Source organism: Odontesthes bonariensis, chromosome 2, assembly GCF_027942865.1.
Source record: "Odontesthes bonariensis isolate fOdoBon6 chromosome 2, fOdoBon6.hap1, whole genome shotgun sequence".
Lineage (NCBI taxonomy): Eukaryota > Metazoa > Chordata > Actinopteri > Atheriniformes > Atherinopsidae > Odontesthes > Odontesthes bonariensis.
In genome coordinates, this window is record NC_134507.1 from 803,223 (window position 1) to 826,153 (window position 22,931).

The 22,931-nt window shown below is 48.6% G+C and overlaps 1 protein-coding gene across 3 annotated transcripts; it reads right to left on the reverse strand.

Annotated features, from left to right (window-relative positions):
- Positions 1-362: 362 nt before the first annotated feature.
- aifm2 (AIF family member 2) lies at positions 363-14,969 on the reverse strand. 3 transcript variants are annotated; one of them, XM_075473839.1, is made up of 10 exons: positions 14,767-14,969; positions 13,837-14,049; positions 10,910-11,086; positions 9,979-10,094; positions 9,485-9,604; positions 9,294-9,386; positions 8,560-8,668; positions 8,144-8,296; positions 866-1,066; positions 363-786 (listed from the first exon to the last, which is right to left on the reverse strand). In XM_075473839.1, exons 3-10 carry the CDS (start codon positions 11,082-11,084, stop codon positions 635-637), a joined length of 1,119 nt encoding a protein of 372 aa, XP_075329954.1. In that variant the 5' UTR covers positions 11,085-11,086; positions 13,837-14,049; positions 14,767-14,969; the 3' UTR covers positions 363-634. The 3 variants fall into 3 exon arrangements, with proteins under 3 accessions (XP_075329954.1, XP_075329944.1, XP_075329933.1); XM_075473829.1 differs by having other exon boundaries at positions 13,837-14,052; XM_075473818.1 differs by having other exon boundaries at positions 13,837-14,088.
- Positions 14,970-22,931: the final 7,962 nt, after the last annotated feature.

Sequence of the window (22,931 nt, forward strand, 5' to 3'; positions counted from 1 at the left end):
TAAACAGACTCTGGGGAGATATTTAAGTGGAGGGTGTGGCCCATGTGAGCCTTTTGAAACCAGGCGGCCATTTTAGGTGAGTCTGCCTGTCTGGCTTTGTTTCTGCTGGCATTCTTAGTGACTGTAGGACTGTTTAGGTGAGTTTGTCTGCTGAATCTGCTGGTGTGTGTTGTCCTGCCTCCACCTCTGGCAGCCTCTATACTCTCATTACCCCCTACCTAACATGGTCTGTATCCCACTCCTACTTATCTTCCCCTCTTCTAGTTGGTCAGCACTGCTCACTGGTTTCTTGTGTTTACCTTAAAAAGAAAATCTGACAAAAAAGTTTTAATCACATTTAAACATTTCATGAGAGAAGAAACTCAGATTTAAATGTTTTATTTATGTTTATGAAGCAACACGATAAAAAATGAGGTTCTATTCTGTAAAGCTGCAGCTGAATAATAAGACATGAAAAGTGTAAAAACAATCTTTGAATCTTTCAGGTTGATTCAGGCACAAAGTGAATTCTCAGTAAACGTTTCTGAGGTAAACGTGTTGGAGTTAGTTTGGGTTGACCTCTGGGTGACCTCTGGGTGACCTCTGGATGACCTCGGTGACCTCTGGATGACCTCTGGGTGACCTCTGGGCGACCTCACGGCTGCTTCTGCTGCATCTCCCTCCAGCTCTTCCACAGCAGCAGGTCGCGGCTCTTCCCCAGAGCGACCACGCACCGCGGCAGCCTCAGCCCGTTGAACTGACCCACGCCGTCGTCTCGGCCCATCGCCAGCAACATGGTGACGTTACCTAGCAACCAGAGAGAAACGTCAGCCAGCCGGCAGCAGCCGGGTGAGCGGCGGCCCGTCACACACAGGTGTCGCTGTACCTGTGCGATACTCCGTCAGCTCCTTCCCGCTCAGACTGTTCACGATGTTGGTGACGGCGACGGCGGCGTGCAGGCCGGCGTGGTACGCCATCTTGGGCTCTCTGACGTCGGCGCAGTCGCCCACAGCGAACACGTTGGAGAAGCCTTCGACCAGCAGGTGCTCGTCCACCCTCAGAGCGCCGTCATCAGCCATGCTGCCAGCTGCCAGCACACACACCACAGATTTAACGTGACCTTTGACCTCAGGGGTCAGCTTTAATCTGACCTTTGACCTCAGGGGTCAGCTTTAATCTGACCTTTGACCTCAGGGGTCAGCTTTAATCTGACCTTTGACCTCAGGGGTCAGCTTTAACGTGACCTTTGACCTCAGGGGTCAGCTTTAATGTGACCTTTGACCTCAGGGGTCACAGCTTTAAAGTGATACTCCGGAGTAGATTCAACCTGGGGTCATTTGAACCGTGATATCCAGCCAAGTAGCCCACCCGCAGTTTTTTCGATCTTGGCTGAACATCAGCTGAGTTACTGAGTTATCCCGAATAGCTTCGTACAAGGGTTAATGGATCCTGGTCCGTATCTCCAAAATTACCACACTAAAATCACATGCCATGACACCAAACTTCTACAGTAGTACAAATATGGTCTGTACTCACAAAACGATGCATTTGGAAGTTTGTACATAGTCCAGGAGTTTATTATTATCAACACAAGCCTGATAGCTTCTCTGCAGCTAAAGCTGCGTCGACGTCACTTCAGAGAGCTGCGAGCTTCAAAATAAGATGAAGGTTGATCTACTACTGTAGACAACAAAGCAAGGCTGCTCAGTTTCTCCATTGATAAAATAACTTCACAACTCTACAACACAAAAATTCATAAAAAAACATGTAGAATATAGCATATACTTTGTTGTCTAGAGTAGTAGCTCAACCCTCATCTTACTTTGAAGCTCGCAGCTCTCTGAAGTGACGTCGACGCAGCTTTAGCAGCAGAGAAGCTATCAGGCTTGTGTTGATAATAATAAACTCCTGGACTATGTACAAACTTCCAAATGCATCGTTTGGTGAGTACAGACCATATTTGTACTACTGTAGAAGTTTGGTGTCATGGCATGTGATTTTAGTGTGGTAATTTTGGAGATACTGCCAGGGTCCGTTAGCGCTTGTACTAAGCTATTCGGGATAACTCAGTAACTCAGCTGATGTTCAGCCAATATCGAAAAAACTGCGGGTGGGCTACTTGGCTGGATATCACGGTTCAAATGACCCCAGGTTGAATCTACTCCGGAGTATCACTTTAATGTGACCTGGTCGGACTCGTGTCGGACTCGAATTGGTCGGACTCGAACTCTTCGAACTCGTCGGACTCGAACTCGTCGGACTCGAACTCGTCAGACTGGTCGGACTCGCGTCGGACTCGGACTCGCGTCGGACTCGGACTCGCGTCGGACTCGAACTCGTGTCGGACTCGAACTCGCGTCGGACTCGAACTCGTCAGACTGGTCGGACTCGTGTCGGACTCGTGTCGGACTCGAACTCGTCAGACTGGTTGGACTCGTGTCGGACTCGTGTCGGACTCGAACTCGTCAGACTGGTTGGACTCGTGTCGGACTCGTGTCGGACTCGAACTCGTCAGACTGGTTGGACTCGTGTCGGACTCGAACTCGTCAGACTGGTCGGACTCGCGTCGGACTCGAACTCATCAGACTGGTTGGACTCGTGTCGGACTCGTGTCGGACTCGTGTCGGACTCGAACTCGTCAGACTGGTCGGACTCGCGTCGGACTCGAACTCGTCAGACTGGTTGGACTCGTGTCGGACTCGAACTCGTCAGACTGGTCGGACTCGCGTCGGACTCGAACTCATCAGACTGGTTGGACTCGTGTCGGACTCGTGTCGGACTCGAACTCGTCAGACTGGTTGGACTCGTGTCGGACTCGAACTCGTCAGACTGGTCGGACTCGCGTCGGACTCGAACTCGTCAGACTGGTCGGACTCGCGTCGGACTCGAACTCATCAGACTGGTTGGACTCGTGTCGGACTCGAACTCGTCAGACTGGTTGGACTCGTGTCGGACTCGTGTCGGACTCGAACTCGTCAGACTGGTTGGACTCGTGTCGGACTCGTGTCGGACTCGAACTCGTCAGACTGGTTGGACTCGTGTCGGACTCGTGTCGGACTCGAACTCGTCAGACTGGTTGGACTCGTGTCGGACTCGAACTCGTCAGACTGGTTGGACTCGTGTCGGACTCGAACTCGTCAGACTGGTTGGACTCGTGTCGGACTCGAACTCGTCAGACTGGTTGGACTCGTGTCGGACTCGAACTCGTCAGACTGGTTGGACTCGTGTCGGACTCACGTCGGACTCGAACTCGTCGGACTGGTCGGACTCGTGTCGGACTCGCGTCGGACTCGAACTCTTCGGACTCGAACTCGTCAGACTGGTCGGACTCGAACTCGTCAGACTGGTTGGACTCGTGTCGGACTCGTGTCGGACTCGAACTCGTCAGACTGGTTGGACTCGTGTCGGACTCGAACTCGTCAGACTGGTCGGACTCGCGTCGGACTCGAACTCATCAGACTGGTTGGACTCGTGTCGGACTCGTGTCGGACTCGTGTCGGACTCGAACTCGTCAGACTGGTCGGACTCGCGTCAGACTCGAACTCATCAGACTGGTTGGACTCGTGTCGGACTCGAACTCGTCAGACTGGTTGGACTCGTGTCGGACTCGAACTCGTCAGACTGGTCGGACTCGCGTCGGACTCGAACTCGTCAGACTGGTCGGACTCGCGTCGGACTCGAACTCGTCAGACTGGTTGGACTCGTGTCGGACTCGAACTCGTCAGACTGGTTGGACTCGTGTCGGACTCGTGTCGGACTCGAACTCGTCAGACTGGTTGGACTCGTGTCGGACTCGTGTCGGACTCGAACTCGTCAGACTGGTTGGACTCGTGTCGGACTCGTGTCGGACTCGAACTCGTCAGACTGGTTGGACTCGTGTCGGACTCGTGTCGGACTCGAACTCGTCAGACTGGTTGGACTCGTGTCGGACTCGAACTCGTCAGACTGGTTGGACTCGTGTCGGACTCGAACTCGTCAGACTGGTTGGACTCGTGTCGGACTCGAACTCGTCAGACTGGTTGGACTCGTGTCGGACTCGAACTCGTCAGACTGGTTGGACTCGTGTCGGACTCGAACTCGTCAGACTGGTTGGACTCGTGTCGGACTCGAACTCGTCAGACTGGTTGGACTCGTGTCGGACTCACGTCGGACTCGAACTCGTCGGACTGGTCGGACTCGTGTCGGACTCGCGTCGGACTCGAACTCTTCGGACTCGAACTCGTCAGACTGGTCGGACTCGAACTCGTCAGACTGGTTGGACTCGTGTCGGACTCGTGTCGGACTCGAACTCGTCAGACTGGTTGGACTCGTGTCGGACTCACGTCGGACTCGAACTCGTCGGACTGGTCGGACTCGTGTCGGACTCGCGTCGGACTCGAACTCTTCGGACTCGAACTCGTCAGACTGGTCGGACTCGAACTCGTCAGACTGGTCGGACTCGAACTCGTCAGACTGGTTGGACTCGTGTCGGACTCGTGTCGGACTCGAACTCGCGTCGGACTCGAACTCGCGTCGGACTTGAACTCGCGTCGGACTCGAACTCGCGTCGGACTCGAACTCGTCAGACTGGTCGGACTCGCGTCGGACTCGAACTCGTCAGACTGGTCGAACTCGCGTCGGACTTGAACTCGCGTCGGACTCGAACTCGCGTCGGACTCGAACTCGTCAGACTGGTCGGACTCGCGTCGGACTCGAACTCGTCAGACTGGTCGGACTCGCGTCGGACTCGAACTCGTCAGACTGGTTGGACTCGTGTCGGACTCGTGTCGGACTCGTGTCGGACTCGAACTCGTCAGACTGGTTGGACTCGTGTCGGACTCGAACTCGTCAGACTGGTCGGACTCGAACTCGTCAGACTGGTTGGACTCGTGTCGGACTCGTGTTGGACTCGCGTCGGACTCGACCTCGTCAGACTGGTTGGACTCGTGTCGGACTCGAACTCGTCAGACTGGTTGGACTCGCGTCGGACTCGTCTCGGACTCGAACTCGTCGGACCGGTTGGACTCGCGTCGGACTCGTCTCGGACTCGAACTCGTCGGACCGGTTGGACTCGCGTCGGACTCGAACTCGTCAGACTGGTTGGACTCGCGTCGGACTCGAACTCGCGTCGGACTCGAACTCGTGTCGGACTCGAACTCGTCAGACTGGTCGGACTCGCGTCGGACTCGAACTCGTCAGACTGGTCGGACTCGCGTCGGACTCGAACTCGTCAGACTGGTTGGACTCGTGTCGGACTCGAACTCGTCAGACTGGTTGAACGCGTGTCGGACTCGAACTCGTCAGACTGGTTGGACTCGTGTCGGACTCGAACTCGTCAGACTGGTTGGACTCGTGTCGGACTCGTGTCGGACTCGTGTCGGACTCGAACTCGTCAGACTGGTTGGACTCGTGTCGGACTCGAACTCGTCAGACTGGTTGGACTCGTGTCGGACTCGTGTCGGACTCGTGTCGGACTCGAACTCGTCAGACTGGTTGGACTCGTGTCGGACTCGTGTCGGACTCGAACTCGTCAGACTGGTTGGACTCGTGTCGGACTCGAACTCGTCAGACTGGTTGGACTCGTGTCGGACTCGTGTCGGACTCGTGTCGGACTCGAACTCGTCGGACCGGTTGGACTCGCGTCGGACTCGAACTCGTCAGACTGGTTGGACTCGCGTCGGACTCGACCTCGTCAGACTGGTTGGACTCGCGTCGGACTCGACCTCGTCAGACTCGACCTCGTCAGACTGGTTGGACTCGTGTCGGACTCGACCTCGTCAGACTGGTTGGACTCGTGTCGGACTCGAACTCGTCGGACCGGTTGGACTCGCGTCGGACTCGAACTCGTCAGACTGGTTGGACTCGCGTCGGACTCGAACTCGCGTCGGACTCGAACTCGTGTCGGACTCGAACTCGTCAGACTGGTCGGACTCGCGTCGGACTCGAACTCGTCAGACTGGTCGGACTCGCGTCGGACTCGAACTCGTCAGACTGGTTGGACTCGTGTCGGACTCGAACTCGTCAGACTGGTTGAACGCGTGTCGGACTCGAACTCATCAGACTGGTTGGACTCGTGTCGGACTCGTGTCGGACTCGAACTCGTCAGACTGGTTGGACTCGTGTCGGACTCGAACTCATCAGACTGGTTGGACTCGTGTCGGACTCGCGTCGGACTCGAACTCGTCAGACTGGTCGGACTCGCGTCGGACTCGAACTCGTCAGACTGGTTGGACTCGTGTCGGACTCGAACTCGTCAGACTGGTTGAACGCGTGTCGGACTCGAACTCATCAGACTGGTCGGACTCGTGTCGGACTCGAACTCGTCAGACTGGTTGGACTCGTGTCGGACTCGTGTCGGACTCGTCAGACTGGTTGGACTCGTGTCGGACTCGTGTCGGACTCGTGTCGGACTCGAACTCGTCAGACTGGTTGGACTCGTGTCGGACTCGTGTCGGACTCGAACTCGTCAGACTGGTTGGACTCGTGTCGGACTCGAACTCGTCAGACTGGTTGGACTCGTGTCGGACTCGTGTCGGACTCGTGTCGGACTCGAACTCGTCAGACTGGTTGGACTCGCGTCGGACTCGAACTCGCGTCGGACTCGAACTCGTGTCGGACTCGAACTCGTCAGACTGGTCGGACTCGCGTCGGACTCGAACTCGTCAGACTGGTCGGACTCGTGTCGGACTCGAACTCGTCAGACTGGTTGGACTCGTGTCGGACTCGAACTCGTCAGACTGGTTGAACGCGTGTCGGACTCGAACTCGTCAGACTGGTTGGACTCGTGTCGGACTCGAACTCGTCAGACTGGTTGGACTCGTGTCGGACTCGTGTCGGACTCGTGTCGGACTCGTGTCGGACTCGAACTCGTCAGACTGGTTGGACTCGTGTCGGACTCGAACTCGTCAGACTGGTTGGACTCGTGTCGGACTCGTGTCGGACTCGAACTCGTCAGACTGGTTGGACTCGTGTCGGACTCGTGTCGGACTCGAACTCGTCAGACTGGTTGGACTCGTGTCGGACTCGAACTCGTCAGACTGGTTGGACTCGTGTCGGACTCGTGTCGGACTCGAACTCGTCAGACTGGTTGGACTCGTGTCGGACTCGAACTCGTCAGACTGGTTGGACTCGTGTCGGACTCGTGTCGGACTCGAACTCGTCAGACTGGTTGGACTCGTGTCGGACTCGAACTCGTCAGACTGGTTGGACTCGTGTCGGACTCGTGTTGGACTCGCGTCGGACTCGACCTCGTCAGACTGGTTGGACTCGCGTCGGACTCGTGTCGGACTCGAACTCGTCGGACCGGTTGGACTCGCGTCGGACTCGAACTCGTCAGACTAGTTGGACTCGCGTCGGACTCGAACTCGTCGGACCGGTTGGACTCGCGTCGGACTCGAACTCGTCAGACTGGTTGGACTCGCGTCGGACTCGCGTCGGACTCGACCTCGTCAGACTGGTTGGACTCGTGTCGGACTCGAACTCGTCAGACTGGTTGGACTCGCGTCGGACTCGTGTCGGACTCGAACTCGTCGGACCGGTTGGACTCGCGTCGGACTCGAACTCGTCAGACTAGTTGGACTCGCGTCGGACTCGAACTCGTCGGACCGGTTGGACTCGCGTCGGACTCGAACTCGTCAGACTGGTTGGACTCGCGTCGGACTCGACCTCGTCAGACTGGTTGGACTCGCGTCGGACTCGACCTCGTCAGACTGGTTGGACTCGCGTCGGACTCGAACTCGTCGGACCGGTTGGACTCGCGTCGGACTCGAACTCGTCAGACTGGTTGGACTCGCGTCGGACTCGCGTCGGACTCGACCTCGTCAGACTGGTTGGACTCGCGTCGGACTCGACCTCGTCAGACTCGACCTCGTCAGACTGGTTGGACTCGTGTCGGACTCGACCTCGTCAGACTGGTTGGACTCGTGTCGGACTCGAACTCGTCGGACCGGTTGGACTCGCGTCGGACTCGAACTCGTCAGACTGGTTGGACTCGCGTCGGACTCGAACTCGTCGGACTGGTTGGACTCGTGTCGGACTCGTCGGACCGGTTGGACTCGTGTCGGACTCGAACTCGTCAGACTGGTTGGACTCGTGTCGAACTCGTCGGACCGGTTGGACTCGCGTCGGACTCGTGTCGGACTCGAACTCGTCGGACCGGTGTGTAACTGGAACCGGTGGGACTCACAGAAGCTGGAGGCGTAGCCGGCAGAGTTGACCCTGAGGCCGGTGCAGCTGATGATCAGGTCGGTGGTCAGAGTCTCTCCTTTATCGGTGGTCACCGCCGTGTTCCTCCGGGTCACGTTCAGCTGCAGCTCCGCCAGGTTCAGCAGTTTGTGTCCTGCAGCACACAGCGCCGGGTTAGCAGAACCAGAACCAGGTTAACAGAACCAGAACCGGTACCTGGCGCCGGGTTAGCAGAACCAGAACCAGGTTAACAGAACCAGAACCAGAACCGGTACCTGGCGCCGGGTTAGCAGAACCAGAACCGGGTTAACAGAACCAGAACCCAGAACCAGAACCTGGCGCTGGGTTAACAGAAACCGAACCAGAACCAGAACCTGGCGTCGGGTTAACAGAACCAGAAGGCGGGTATGAACGTACCCAGCAGCAGCTCCACCCCTTTCTCCAGCAGAACCTCTTTGGCCTGCCGCCTGACGCTGGACACCAGCCCCGGGTCAGCCAGCGCGATCCTGGAGTGGATCAGAACCACCTGGAGAAAATGAAGGAACGAGGTCCAAGAGATGAGTCACGCACTCAGGTCAGAAGTCAGGTCAGAGGTCAGAGGTCAGGTCAGATCAGAGGTCAGAGGTCAGATCAGGTCAGAGGTCAGGTCAGAGGTCAGGTCAGAGGTCAGGTCAGAGGTCAGATCAGAGGTCAGAGGTCAGGTCAGGTCAGAGGTCAGGTCAGAGGTCAGGTCAGAGGTCAGGTCAGAGGTCAGATCAGAGGTCAGAGGTCAGATCAGGTCAGAGGTCAGGTCAGAGGTCAGGTCAGAGGTCAGGTCAGAGGTCAGATCAGAGGTCAGAGGTCAGATCAGGTCAGAGGTCAGGTCAGAGGTCAGGTCAGAGGTCAGGTCAGAGGTCAGAGGTCAGGTCAGAGGTCAGGTCAGAGGTCAGAGGTCAGGTGTCAGAGGTCAGGTCAGAGGTCAGAGGTCAGAGGTCAGGTGTCAGAGGTCAGGTCAGAGGTCAGGTCAGAGGTCAGGTCAGAGGTCAGATCAGAGGTCAGAGGTCAGAGGTCAGGTCAGGGGTCAGATCAGAGGTCAGGTGTCAGGTCAGAGGTCAGGTCAGATCAGAGGTCAGAGGTCAGAGGTCAGAGGTCAGGTGTCAGCTTGTTCTCACCTTTTTGTCCGGATACTCCGTCTTGATCTCAGCAGCCATCTCCACGCCGGTCGACCCGCCTCCAACCACCAGCACCGAGTCTGCAGCCTGGACCTGCGACCCCACATGCACACACACGTGCACACACACGTGTTACAGGGAAGTGAAGCCGTGCACACACACACGTGCACACACCTGAGGCGGTTCCGTACCTGTTGGACGAAGTCCTCGTAGGCCTGCACGGCGCTCTGAAAGGACGCCGCCGTGTTGAACTTCCCGGGGAACGGGCCGTCGGTCCCGGTGCTCAGGATCAGGTGGGAGTACCGGACCTCCTGCAGGGGGGACAGGTTCAGAACTCTGACCCGGTTCACCTTCAGAACTCTGACCCGGTTCACCTTCAGAACTCTGACCCAGTGCACATTCAGAACTCTGACCCGGTTCACCTTCAGAACTCTGACCCGGTTCACCTTCAGAACTCTGACCCAGTACACATTCAGAACTCTGACCCGGTTCACCTTCAGAACTCTGACCCGGTTCACCTTCAGAACTCTGACCCGGTTGACCCGGTTCACCTTCAGAACTCTGACCCAGTACACATTCAGAACTCTGACCCAGTACACATTCAGAACTCTGACCCGGTTCACCTTCAGAACTCTGACCCGGTTCACCTTCAGAACTCTGACCCAGTACACCCCCCCCTCCTCACCTTGCCTCCCTGCAGGACCACCATCTGCCCGTCGGTGTCGACCCGGTCCACTCGGCCCTGAAGGAAACTGTCTCCGAAGGTCTCGGCGTACGGGATGAAGGTCCTCTGAGCGAAGCCTGTTCAGACATAAAAGTTTATCTGAAAGTTAAACTAAATTTAAAAATATTTGGATGGAAAATAAAATAAATCAAATGTTCTGCTTTAATTTCACTTTGTTTTAATGTTTTTATTTATTTTCTCTCTAAATTTGTTATTTTAACTGGAATATATTTCATTTGTTTCTTTATTATTTCTGTATTTATTTCCTCCAAATGATTTATTTCTTTATTCTATTTTGAGTTTTTAAGTTTGTGTATTTACAGTATGAATACTATATATCATATACTTTCATTTAGCAAATGAGAAACAAAGAAAGACATTAAAGTAAATAAACAACAATAACAAACATTACTTCTTTCACATTATTTTTTTTCATAATTATTTTTTTTTAATTTTAGTCTCATTTATTACCATATAAACTTTATAAATGTATTTGGACGTTTATATAATTTTTATTTTGGATCATGGCAGTTTGTATAAAATGTATAAATGTCCATAATTAATTATGAATTAATTGAAAAAAAAATTTAAATAAATGATTAAATAAATAATTAAACAAAAAAAAAAATAAGTAAACAAATAAATAAGTAAGTAAATAAGTAAATAAATAAATAATTTAATAGTCAAGTCAAGTCAAATTTATTTATAAAGCACATTTAAAACAACCACAGTTGACCAAAGTGCTGAACAGAAGTAAAAGCAAATAAAAACAAAACAACAATAAAAAATAATAATAATAATAAATAAATAATTTAATAAATAAATAAATAAATAATTTAATAAATAAATAAATAAATAATTTAATAAATAAATAAGTAAATAAATAGCGCACCCGGCTGTACGGACGCGCGGAGCGCCGCCACGTTGTGATGAAAAGCGTCTCTCATGTCGATCAGCGTGAAGTCGAGTCCTTCAGCCTTCAGCTTCTGAGCCGCCGCGATGCCGCCGAATCCTCCGCCCACCACCACCACGTGCACGCCCTCCGGAGACGACACCTGAGCGCCCATCTCTGCACACACACGTGCACACACACTCTTTACTTTAAAAAAAGATGTTTTTCTTTAACACATTTTCTACTTTCCACCAGAAGCTGGCTGCAGGAGGGTGGACGTGAGGGGACGGGGCTTAGCAGAGGAGGCGGGGCTTAGCAGAGGAGGCGAGGCCAACTTAAGGAGGGAAGTACTTTAAACTTTAAACTGAAGTGTGTGATCCAGGATGACTCAGGACGATGACCTCAGAGGCCAACAGGACAACATCTGCTAAAAGTAAAGATTAAATCCTAAACCGGCCCAACAGGAAATCCTGCGTCTCAAGTTGTGTCCATAAAGGTTAAAGGGATAATCCGGAGTAAAATGCACTTTAGATCGATTTACGGGATGTTGGGAGTACATACGTTGAGTTGACATCAAAATCATGTCATTCGGATGTGTTTTGAGAATTTCGATTTGACCGTTTTTAGCCAAAAGTCGTTAGCCTGGAGGTGATGAGGGCATCGAGTATCGCCGCTACAAAACGCTATTTTTACACCTCTTCTACAGCTCCAAACAACATAACACTTACGTGGTAGTGAGTAGAGGGTCCCTAAAGCCAAACCGAAGTGTCCCGAGGTCTTCATGTGGTCGGATAGAGTCCAGAATGAATTTAATCAAGCCAGTACCTTTCCGGAAATGTGTCTGCTGCAGCTGCCGCTACAGGCCGTGGTGAAGTTGGTTTGATATTGGTTTGAAAAAAAAGACACCTTATTTCCTTATTGTGAATATCTGTCGAATATCCAATATCAAACCAACTTCACCACGGTCTGCAGCGTGGGGGGGGGCACACGAATCCATATCGTGTCCCCCCCCCCCCCCCCCCCCCGTAACCATAACCCCTTGCTTCTGAAAAAAAAAGGCGATTTTCACATTTTGGGATGTTTGTGTTGTATATAATGATCTGAAATGTAGACTTAATGAAGGTAATAAAAAGCTGGAGTTGGCTGGATGTCTCGCCCCGAGTATCTACTTGAATTTAAACCCTCAGTGGAGAATGTGGAGCATGTTAATTAAAATTAAAATCGACGGTCATGATTTATGCTAGTGTGACCATATTTTCATTAGCAAATTGAATTATTATTATAATATTTTTTCAGGTATTGTTTTCTGCCCCCCAGATGAGCTAACTGCCCCCCCACACATGCCATGCTGCTCACACCTCTGGGTTAGAGTCTCCTTTGTGTTGGTGGATAAACGATCATCATAAGTTTCGGATAGATTTGTAAACTTTTGAGATTAAAGACTTATTTTTAAGGACTAACTTGTAAGAGTTCACCCTGTGGCTGCTCAGGGAAATATCTAAAAAAGATGAGAGGGTGGAAGATTGAATTCAGTAACCAGGTCTGAGAAAGAACAAAAGATCCCTTCCTTATGTTTTTAAATTCATTTAAATGATTTTATTTGTTTCTCTTTATATTCTTTTATGTATTTTAATGCTTCTTCCACTCCCTGCTGCAATGCTTTTATTTTATGTGAAGCACTTTGAACTGTTTGTACATGAAATGTGCTAAATAAATAAATTTGATTTGATTTATAGAAATCCTCAAAACATTTCAGTCCCTCATCACGCCATAAGGAGAAAGTGAACGCGGCTTTAAGGCCAGACGCTCCAGGTGAATAGGGTAATATTTTAAAATAATAGATATCACCATGAAACTTCCTCAGTTGATTACTTATACAAGTATGAAAAGAAAATGTATTACAAGTTTTAGAAATGTGTATGTTTAATTATGCAAATTAGGCATTATCTCATTAAATATGCGCACATTTGCATATATTTCCGGAAGCTAGATCTGAACATATGATAAAGCCAGGTGCAAAATTCTTTTTTCATTTTGTTTACACACAAATTGAAAAGACTATTACAGAGGGATTTTTTTTATCATAATGTCACATAAATCAGGCCAGGAATGATTTATCAACAAATCCTTCTGTAAATATCTTCAGAATACTGCTGAGTGTATAACTGGAAAGTTTGGTGTTAGTAGCTGCTCCATAGGCTGAGATACTGATACTGGAAAAATACAAAAAACTGATCTAGAGAAAACGGCATTTAAAGATTTAAATAGGGGAATTCATTTTGGTAAATTTAGGTGAAACGTACAAAACAAAATGTGATGAAATAAACACTTTAATTTATGTTTTGAAATTACACATATTGAAGGAGTAGACTGGCCCAAAATCTAAAAATTTACCATACTGCATCCAATAACCGGAAGGTTGGCGGTTCGATTCCCACTCTCGCCACTAAAAAAAAAGGTTGGTGGAACTGACAGCTGAGGGGTGTCAGTCCACCTCCTTGTCACGGCTGAGGTGCCCTTGAGCAAGGCACCGTACCCCCATGCTCCCCGGGCGCCTTCTGGCTGCTTCATGGCTGCCCACCGCTCCAGGTTGGCATCTGTCTCTTGAGTGTGTGACCGTGTGCATGTGCGTGTGCCTGTGCCTGTGCCTGTGCCTGTGCGTGTGCCTGTGCCTGTGCCTGTGTGTCAAACAGGTGCCGACCTGGATGGGTTAAAAGCGGAGGACAAATTTCGTGTGTATGCCTTACCAATAAATCGGATCTTAATCTTAAATCCCTGTTTTTGCTGCCGTGTCTCGCCTTAAAAACAGGTTTCTTTAACAATGGTTAAAGCTGAGGGAGCATTAAATTTAAACTGCTTCCTAACGGTCTGAGCAGTTTAACCTGAAACCAGAAACTGTTGCTGTTTGTGTATCTGCGCGGGATTACCAGTTCTGGTTCTGGTTCCGGTTCCGGTTCTGGTTCTGGTTCTGGTTCTGGTTCTGGTTCTGGTTCCGGTTCTGGTTCTGGTTCTGGTTCTGGTTCCGGTTCTGGTTCTGGTTCCGGTTCTGGCTCTTGGTCCGGGTCTCCAGCAGGTAAAGCTCACCTGTCTGCTGCGGTTCCGACGCTGTGAACAGAACGCCGACAGCTCACCGGAGCTTCCTGCTGACGTCACAGGGAAACCATGGGACTTTTATTTTGCTTTACAAGATACAAAAACATGACAAGTATCATTAATAATAAATGAAGAACCAATAAGCATACCAAAATAAATACATACATAAGGAGTTTAAATAATAAAAGAGAGAGAGAGTACACCAGGGGACATGAACAATGAGGATTACACTGAGTTAAAGATTTCAAAGAGGGAGACTAGATTTATAGTGTTGATAGCTTTCTTGTTATTAGAGGAAATTGACTTGAAATACATCTGGAGTTCTATCATGAAAGCACAAAAATTGGGTTTCACTTTGGCAAATTTACATTTGTGGATGTAATACTTAGCAAGAATTAAAATGAGATTAATTAAAAAATATTCTTTTACAGCAGGAGCATCACTCTTTATAAAAAACAAAAATGACATTTTGCAGAAGGAGCTCAAAATCACAGCATGTATGATCTAAAATAAATCTACTGCAGCTTACGGGTATATTCACATTTCCAGAACAGATGAATAATGGTCTCAGTGTGAGTGTCACAGAAGGCACACTTCAGATCAAGATCAACAAAGTTGAATTTGATAAAGAATGATTTAACCGGGTAACATCTATGAATGACACTTCTTTAACCTTATTAAGCACAAAGAAGTTTTGAGGAAGAGACCAAACTTTATCCTTAGCATAAATCATTTACACACCTATTCCAGTGAAAGGAACTCACCTGCAGAAGGTCCGAAGCACGAGCACGAGCAGCAGCAGCAGCACGAGCTCCGCTGGACCACAACACGTCTACTTCCGGGTGAGCTCTCCTCTGACGGCTTCAGCTCTCCACCAATCACAGCCCAGCTTTCTCCACCTGGGAGAAATAATAACCAGACAGACAGACGGACTCTTCCAGCTGCAGATGCACAACATCACAGGATCCACTTCCTGTCGATGGTTTTTAAAGCCTGAAACGAGCTGGCCCCGCCCCCTCCCTCTGGCCCCGCCCCCATCTTTAAACGCCCTTTATCTCTGAATGTTTTATTTCTAAAGGAAAAGAAGCAGAAGTATTGATGAGGAAAGCTGGATGAGCAATGATCACACATCCGCTGATGACTTCCTGTGACTCAGCACTTATTTCTTGCCATGTCACTGTTACCCAACTGTTGAGGTTAAAGGTGACTATGGAGCACTGAAAGGACCAAAGAAATAAATACATTTTTTTATAAATTGTTATATAAAATATAAATCATTGCACCATGCACCAATTTGCACCATATAGAAATATAGAATAGAATAGAATAGAATAGTATAGAACCACTTTATTCATCACTTCGCAGTTGCAGCGTACAGACAGTAAAAATAATATCACTGTTTATACTCACTGAATACTTATGTATATATATATATATATATATATATATAATTTTTTTACCTATTTTATCTTGTTTTTTTCTTACATATAAATAGTTTTTCTTCTACCTTTTCTTCTACTTTTGTTTCTACTTTAGCCTTGTTCTATGTCTATTTTTTGTATTTGTTGCACTAAGAGAGCGAGGTGTAACCGGAGTCAAATTCCTCGTGTGTGTCCACATACCTGGCAATAAAAGCAATTCTGATTCTGAAATTACAAAAAAAAGTTATACGATGATGAATGCGACTAAAATTTAATTAAAAAAGTCATTTGTGCCAAAATAATCACATCGAATGTGAAAGAAATAACTTTAAATGCTTTAATGTGCTGCTTTGGGTAAATGTTTTCTGTTTATTTACTCTGACTGTTTGTATAATTATTTAAAGTGTTGCTGCTTGTTTAATTTCTGATTTTATTCTATTTTTTTAAAAAAGTGTTTTCGGATATTTTTCAGCGTTTTTCAGCTCTTTGTGGAACGTTTTGTCCTTTCTGTTCCTGATGATGTTAAAGTACCAAACAGCTGATCCATAAAACTGATCAGAAGGCCTGAACGTGGACTCAGTGAGTCCAGAACCGCAGCACACGGAGGGCTGTATTATGGCTGCGTCAGTGCTCCATAGAGAAGTGTTTCCTGCCTTTAAAATGAGGCAGAGTTCAGCATCACTGTCTGCAGTGTTTCAGCACAGAGGTCAGAGCGGGACGAACATCCCATAATAAGACATTTCTTCTTTCCCTCGGGCCCATCAGGCGCTGAAACCACAGACTGAGTCTGTTGGTGCTCCAGTTAAAGTCATTTCTGCTGGTTTCAGAATGTTTTGTTGGAGGTGCGACAGCCTCTACCACACCTCCAGGAGGCTAGAGAGTGATCACTGGCGTCCCAGAGTCACCCCCCTAATGCCAGCCATCACTGCTCCTCACACCACAACAACCATCTTTTACAGCCACAAGCTACCCCAGCCTCTCACCAACTGCCCACCAGTCACAGCGGGGTGGGGATTCAAACCCTGGTTCGGGGTAGGGGGTAGAAATAGAAGAGGTAAAGATAAGTAGGAATGGGATTCAAACCCTGGTTCGGGTAGGGGGTAGAAATAGAAGAGGTAAAGATAAGTAGGAATGGGATTCAAACCCTGGTTTGGGTAGGGGGGAGAAATAGAAGAGGTAAAGATAAGTAGGAATGGGATTCAAACCCTGGTTCCGGTAGGGGGTAGAAATAGAAGAGGTAAAGATAAGTAGGAATGGGATTCAAACCCTGTTAGGGTAGGGGGTAATGAAAGTAAAGAGGGTGCCAGAGGAGGAGGCAGGACAAGACACATGAGCAGATTCAGCAGACAAACTGACCTAAACAGTCCTACAGTCACTAAGAATGCCAGCAGAAACAAAGCCATACAGGCAGACTCACCCAAAATGGCCGCCTGGTTTCAAAAGGCTCACATGGGCCACACCCTCCACTTAAATATCTTGAATTTCTTCTTTGCTTCTTCCAAAAGTCTGTTTACCCTAAGTGCTCCCCCTGCTGGGCCCCAGCTGCTATTGCTTCTTCCAATCCAAATCCACTGACTGGACTTTACTGCCTCGTCTGACACTTCCTTCACTATTTTCCTCACACTCTGTCCACTTACACCCAGCTCCCTCAGCAATGAGACAACAGACTTTGCAACAAATCCTCTACATCCTACTTCCACTGGACAGATTCTAACCTTCCATCCTCGCTGCTCTGCTTCTGCCCCCAACTCCACATATCTAAGCTTTTTCCTTTCATATGCTTCTGCTACTGATTCCTCCCAAGGAACAGTTAGCTCTATGAAACAGACTCTCATTCTACTCCTAGACCACAAAACTATATCAGGCCTTAGATTTCTAGAGGCTATCTCCTGGGGAACAACAAGCTTATTTCCTAAATCTACCTGCATCTCCCAATCACAAGCATCCTCCAAGCTGCCGTGCCTCCTTATTGTCTTATTAACTTTCTCCCCCTCTTGAACAAACTGAATTGCCACTCTCTTCACCTTAGACCCTCCTAAGTTTACCTGCCTTCGTTTATCTTCAATACCTGCAGCTAAGCTTCTTAATACTTGGGCCCAATCCCATTTCACCCCTTGGCCCTTCCCCTCCGTTTTGCGCGTTCACGTGTAGGGGTAGGGGTGTCCCAATTCACCTTAAGGTCGAGGGGTAGGCCTAGGGGAAGGGCTTTGTAGCCCTTCAAACGGAGGGGTTCGACCAGGCAGACTCCGTTCGAAGGGGTATGATATATTTCCCAGAGTACAACGCGATTACCGGGAGAACTCGAGTCTTTTTAAAAATGGCGGAAGCAAAGAAAGCTCCACACAAATGTAAGTTCTTCTATTTTTTTGCCATAATTTAACTGTTTTAACCGTTTTAGGTTGTGATAACTGGTGTATTGTGTGAGTTTAATATGGTGGCAATGTGTAGTTGTTTTCTGTTATAAACGCACATGGGAAAAGTCGCTATTTACATGGAGTAATCGGTCAATGCATGTGAAGGTGCTGCGAAAGAGTTGTTGTTTTTTAAATTGTAACACGAGTATTTACAAGCAATGTAGTTGGTTAACCATAGAGAAGTTCCTTTTGAGTGACATGAGCGTCATTTCGCTACCTATTATCACAAGTATTCATATACGTGACTGATTCACAGGGACTCAAGCACAAACAAAGAGCCTGATCAGGTTTAGCGCCGAAAACGAAGATCGGTTTCTAAAGTCATCCCCATCCCCAAAAAGAAGTAGGAAGTCCAATCCCATAATGGATTACCTGATACAGGAGAGCCTGAAGGAGCAGAAGCGCCACGAGGAGACGGAGCAGAAAACGGAGCGCTTTTTAGCTCTGTTTGAGCGCATGATAGACACACTTTAAGGTGAGTTGATGCGCCATGCACCTATTGTACACACAGCCACCACTACCGCATTCTGAAACACCTTTTTTTTATTTTTTACAATGGATGAAAGTGCATGCTATAATGTCATGTCGTGTCTTGTTCCCCCAGAACATCACTGAGCCCATGCAGCACCTCCGATGTGCCCTCCGCTGTTCCTGCTCCGGTCACCCCACCATCTCGTTCTCGATGATTGCACTGTTGCCCGTTTATGTTCATATTGTTTAAATTCATATTGTTTATATTCATACTGTTTATTGTCCATATTTTCACCACACACTTTAAGCTGTTATTTCTGAAAATAAGCTGCCTTACCAGTCTGTAATGTGAGCCTAATAAAAGAAATTAAGGACAAAAGGTTTGTGAGCATGATTATCACATCAACATCATATGAACGACTGGAACGGATATTGCTATGAAGAGATTTATTATACAAGGGATAACAAAAAAATTGGGGTACATGTTGTGGTCCAATGGGCAATAATTTGTAGGATGACCCGTCTGCTGGAAAGAAAAACATGGAAAGATCAGGCTTTCATCCTCCCAAACCAACACATTGATAGCACACACAAGGCAGTGCATTTATTTAAGTCATCAAATCTGAACCTGGTACAAAGAAAACCGCTTCAAAAACGCATGAGCTGCATGTTTATCCCAAACGGAACGAGGCGAGTAACAAAGGCTAAACGTTAGCTTATGCTTTCAGGTAGGTTAGCCAGGTTAGGATACTACTCAAATCTGCAAATCCAACGAGACAAGCAAATTGTTTCTATATTACACGATATCACAAATGTACAGTTAGAAGCACTTTCAAACACACACACACATTATCATATTCACACGCCGGCTCTGGAAGCTACCAGCTGCTCGCTCACACGCGTTATTTGCATTAATTTCTCATTCTACATACCGTAACAAGATCCAGCAATGCTCCCAGATGTCGAAGACGCCTTCGCCTGATGGCACTCCGTCGATTCGACGCAGATATTTCTAAAAATATCCGAATAGCCCAGGACAGCGCGAACACCACAGCACCGGTCATGTTTGTTTACTTCTGGCTAAAGCTGTCGCTTTTGGTTACGTAACAACTGACGGCGCGGACTTATGACGTTCGTGAGTGTGAAGGGGTGTCCCAATACGAAGGGTTAAATTTTCACCCCTACCCCTTACCCCTACGATTGAAGGGGCGAGGGGTGAGGGTAGAAAAATAGAAATGGGATTGGGCCTTGGTCATGTCGCCATGTATACCGGCCTTGTGACAGACTAACCTTACAACCTGACAAAATATGCCTTAGAGCTGCAGTACCTGAACATAACGAGCATAACGGGTCTCCATTTACCCAGAGTTTTAGGTTCTGGGGAGTTGGCAATACATCATATGTTGCCCCTATCAAAAATCTAATACTCCTTTCCTCCATACTCCACAGCTCTTTCCAACTAAGCTTTTCCTTCTCTACACCTTCCCAATTCACCCACCGTCCCTGCTTAGCCTGAGCCACTGCCTTTGCACCCCTTAACATTTCCTCCTGTCTACGAACCTGCTCAACAACTAGCTTTCTCTTCTCCTTGGGACCTGCTCTACTCCACACCGGTTTGCCTGGGCCAAGCCCCGAGCCTCCCCGGCCTATTTGCACATTACCCACAATCTCTGCATGTCTAAGAGCTGCTTCTCTCTTCACCCTCTTCACACTGTACATGCTCCCCCTTGGTCGTGTCATCAGCCGGCATGGAATATCTTTCCACTGCTACGCTGATGACACCCAACTCCACATTAAAACAAGTTTCCACCTGCCTGGAGGAGACCATGGATGACGGCAAACTTCCTGCAACTAAACAGGGCGGCCGTGGCTCAGTGGTTAGAGTCGGTCGTCCAATAACCGGAAGGTTGGCGGTTCGATTCCCACTCTCGCCACTCTAAAAAAAAGATTGGTGGAACTGAGAGCTGAGGGGTGTCAGTCCACCTCCTTGTCACAGTTGAGGTGCCCTTGAGCAAGGCACTGTACCTCCCACCCCTCCTGGTTGGCATCTGTCTCTGAGTGTGTGGCCCTGTCCGTGCAAACAGGTGCCAACCTGGATGGGTGATAAACGGAGGACAAATTTTGTATGTATGCATGACCAAGAAATTGGATCTTAATCTGATCTTAAAAACAGACGCCATTCTTGTTGTTCTTCTTCACCAGATCCGACAAGGCTCATCCAGGCTCTGGTCTCCCGCCTGGACTACTGCAACTCCCTCCTTGCTGGCGCCCCGGCTTCTGCCATCAGACCTCTGGAGCTGGTTCAGAAAGCTGCTGCTCGTCTGGTGTTCAACCTCCCCGAGTTCTCCCACACCACTCCCCTTCTCCGCTCTCTACACTGGCTCCCTGTAGCTGCTTGCATCCAGTTTCAGACTCTGGTGCTGGCCTACAGGGCAGTGGAAGGAGCAGCTCCTTCATACCTCCAGGCTATGGTCCAGCCCTACACCCCCGCCCGACCACCTCGCTCTGCGGCCACCAGGCGCCTGGCTGCCCCGTCACTCAGGGGTCCCTGCGCACGATCGACACGGTCACGGCTTTTCTCTGTTCTGGCCCCCCGATGGTGGAACGATCTCCCGACTGATGTCAGGACAGCTGAGTCGCTGCCCATCTTTGGCCGCAGGCTGAAACCCACCTCTTCAGGAAACACTACCCTGCTCCGCCCTCTTAGGACATCACCTGCTCCGTCCTAGTTCCTTACGCACTTATTTGTTTCCTAAATTGTCTTTGTTTTCTAAATTGTCTTCCCATCTGTCTAGGTACCTAACTTACTGCACTTACTCTAGCACTAGTTTTGCTCTTAGCTGTTTGGTTTTGGAAGGAAATGCACTCATGATTTCTTGTGACTTGAAATTCTTTTGCCTACCGATGTGGAACACACTGATTGTAAGTCGCTTTGGATAAAAGCGTCTGCAAAATGACCGTAATGTAATGTAATGTAATGTATCCGGTCATCCACCATCACCAGCATCACCTTCTCTGGCCACGACATCCACGAATCTCTGTGTTAGGATGGACCCCCACCTGACCTTTGAGGCCCACATCAAACCTCCTTCTTCCACCTCAGAAACGTTGCCAAACTCCGCCCTGTACTCACTCTCCCTGATTCCCAAAAACTTGTCCAACGCCTTTGTCTCCTCCGGGCTGGACTACTGCAACGCACTCCTCATCAGGATCCCCAGCAAGAACCTCCAGAACTGTGCTGCCAGGATCCTGATGGGGGGGCGGAAGTACCACCACATCACACCCATCCTCAGATCCCTCCATTGGCTTCCTGTCCAGTACAGGATCCAATTCAAGATTTCCCTTCTGTCCCACCAGTGCCTCCATGGCGCTGCCCCCCCTACATCAAAGAACTCATCGCCCCCCATTCCTCCTCACGTCATCTCTGGACAGGCCGACCTCCTCCAGGACTATGGGCGACTGTGGAAGGCTCTCCCTGACCATCTAAGGGCCCCACAGACTGTGGATTCTTTTAAAAAAGGCCTCAAAACTCACCTTTTTAGAAAAGCCTTTAGTTTAACCAGTGGCGGCTCCTGACATTTTTTTTAGGTAGTGCAATTTCCCCCCGTTATGTCCATAAGTACCATAAAAGTCCATAGGACTGAGGTATATTTGTCTAGGTAGCAAGACCATTTCCCTAACCTGTTTGTGCCTATAAATTCAGATATCAGATATCAATTTTAGGCAATATCTCTTTTGTCCACCAGATGGCAACACTGAACTAGTTAAGTGTCAAACTAGGGAAGTTACATTGTGAAAAACCTTCAAAGCAAAACATTTGCCAGTTAATAATTTGCCAATCAGTTAATATTACACCTTAACCATTATTTATTTATTTTCCTCATATTATTCCAGGATTCTATGAAATAAGTAAACACATAAGCTCTTAATGATAAGATTCATTCAATTTTCATTCTAAAGAATGTTATTAAAATGACAGCATATAAATCCAAGTCAAGTGTTTATTAAAGTTTTGGAAAATATGACTTAGAAAAGCATAACCAGTTGTCAAACATGATTAAGTGCAGCTTACTTATGTGAGATTTGGGCGTGGCAACACCAGGCGCGACCTTATCTGATTGGACAATGACATATACAACCAGTTTGCCTACAGTAGATCAGTCCCGCCTTAGCAACTAGATTAAAAAAAACAAAAAACTCTGTGTTTGGTAGTGCGTCGCACAAATCGCCCCTATGAAGGAACCACCGCTGATCCAGAACTGTGCTGCCAGGATCCTGATGGGGGGGCGGAAGTACCACCACATCACACCCATCCTCAAATCCCTCCATTGGCTTCCTGTCCAAGGTTCAGGACTCTGGGCGACTGTGGAAGGCTCTCCCTGACCATCTGAGGGCCCCACAGACTGTGGATTCTTTTAAAAAAGGCCTCAAAACTCACCTTTTTTAGAAAAGCCTTTAGTTTATCTTTTTTTTTAAATGCTAGTTTTATAATGTACTTTATAAATAATATATACATATATATATATATACATATATATATATATATATATATATATATATATATATATATATATATATATACATATATATATATATATGTATATATGTATATATATTGTAATA

What these genes read in the sequence shown, in the direction of transcription:
- aifm2 (XM_075473839.1), bottom strand. Translation starts at nt 11,084, where the DNA reads ATGGGCGCTCAGGTGTCGTCTCCGGAGGGCGTGCACGTGGTGGTGGTG. An exon ending in AGGGGTGGAGCTGCTGCTGG is followed by an intron (nt 8,297 to 8,559) that starts GTACGTTCATAC and finishes TGTGTGCTGCAG; the next exon opens with GACACAAACTGCTGAACCTG. An exon ending in CGGCTACGCCTCCAGCTTCT is followed by an intron (nt 1,067 to 8,143) that starts GTGAGTCCCACC and finishes GTGTGCTGGCAG; the next exon opens with CTGGCAGCATGGCTGATGAC.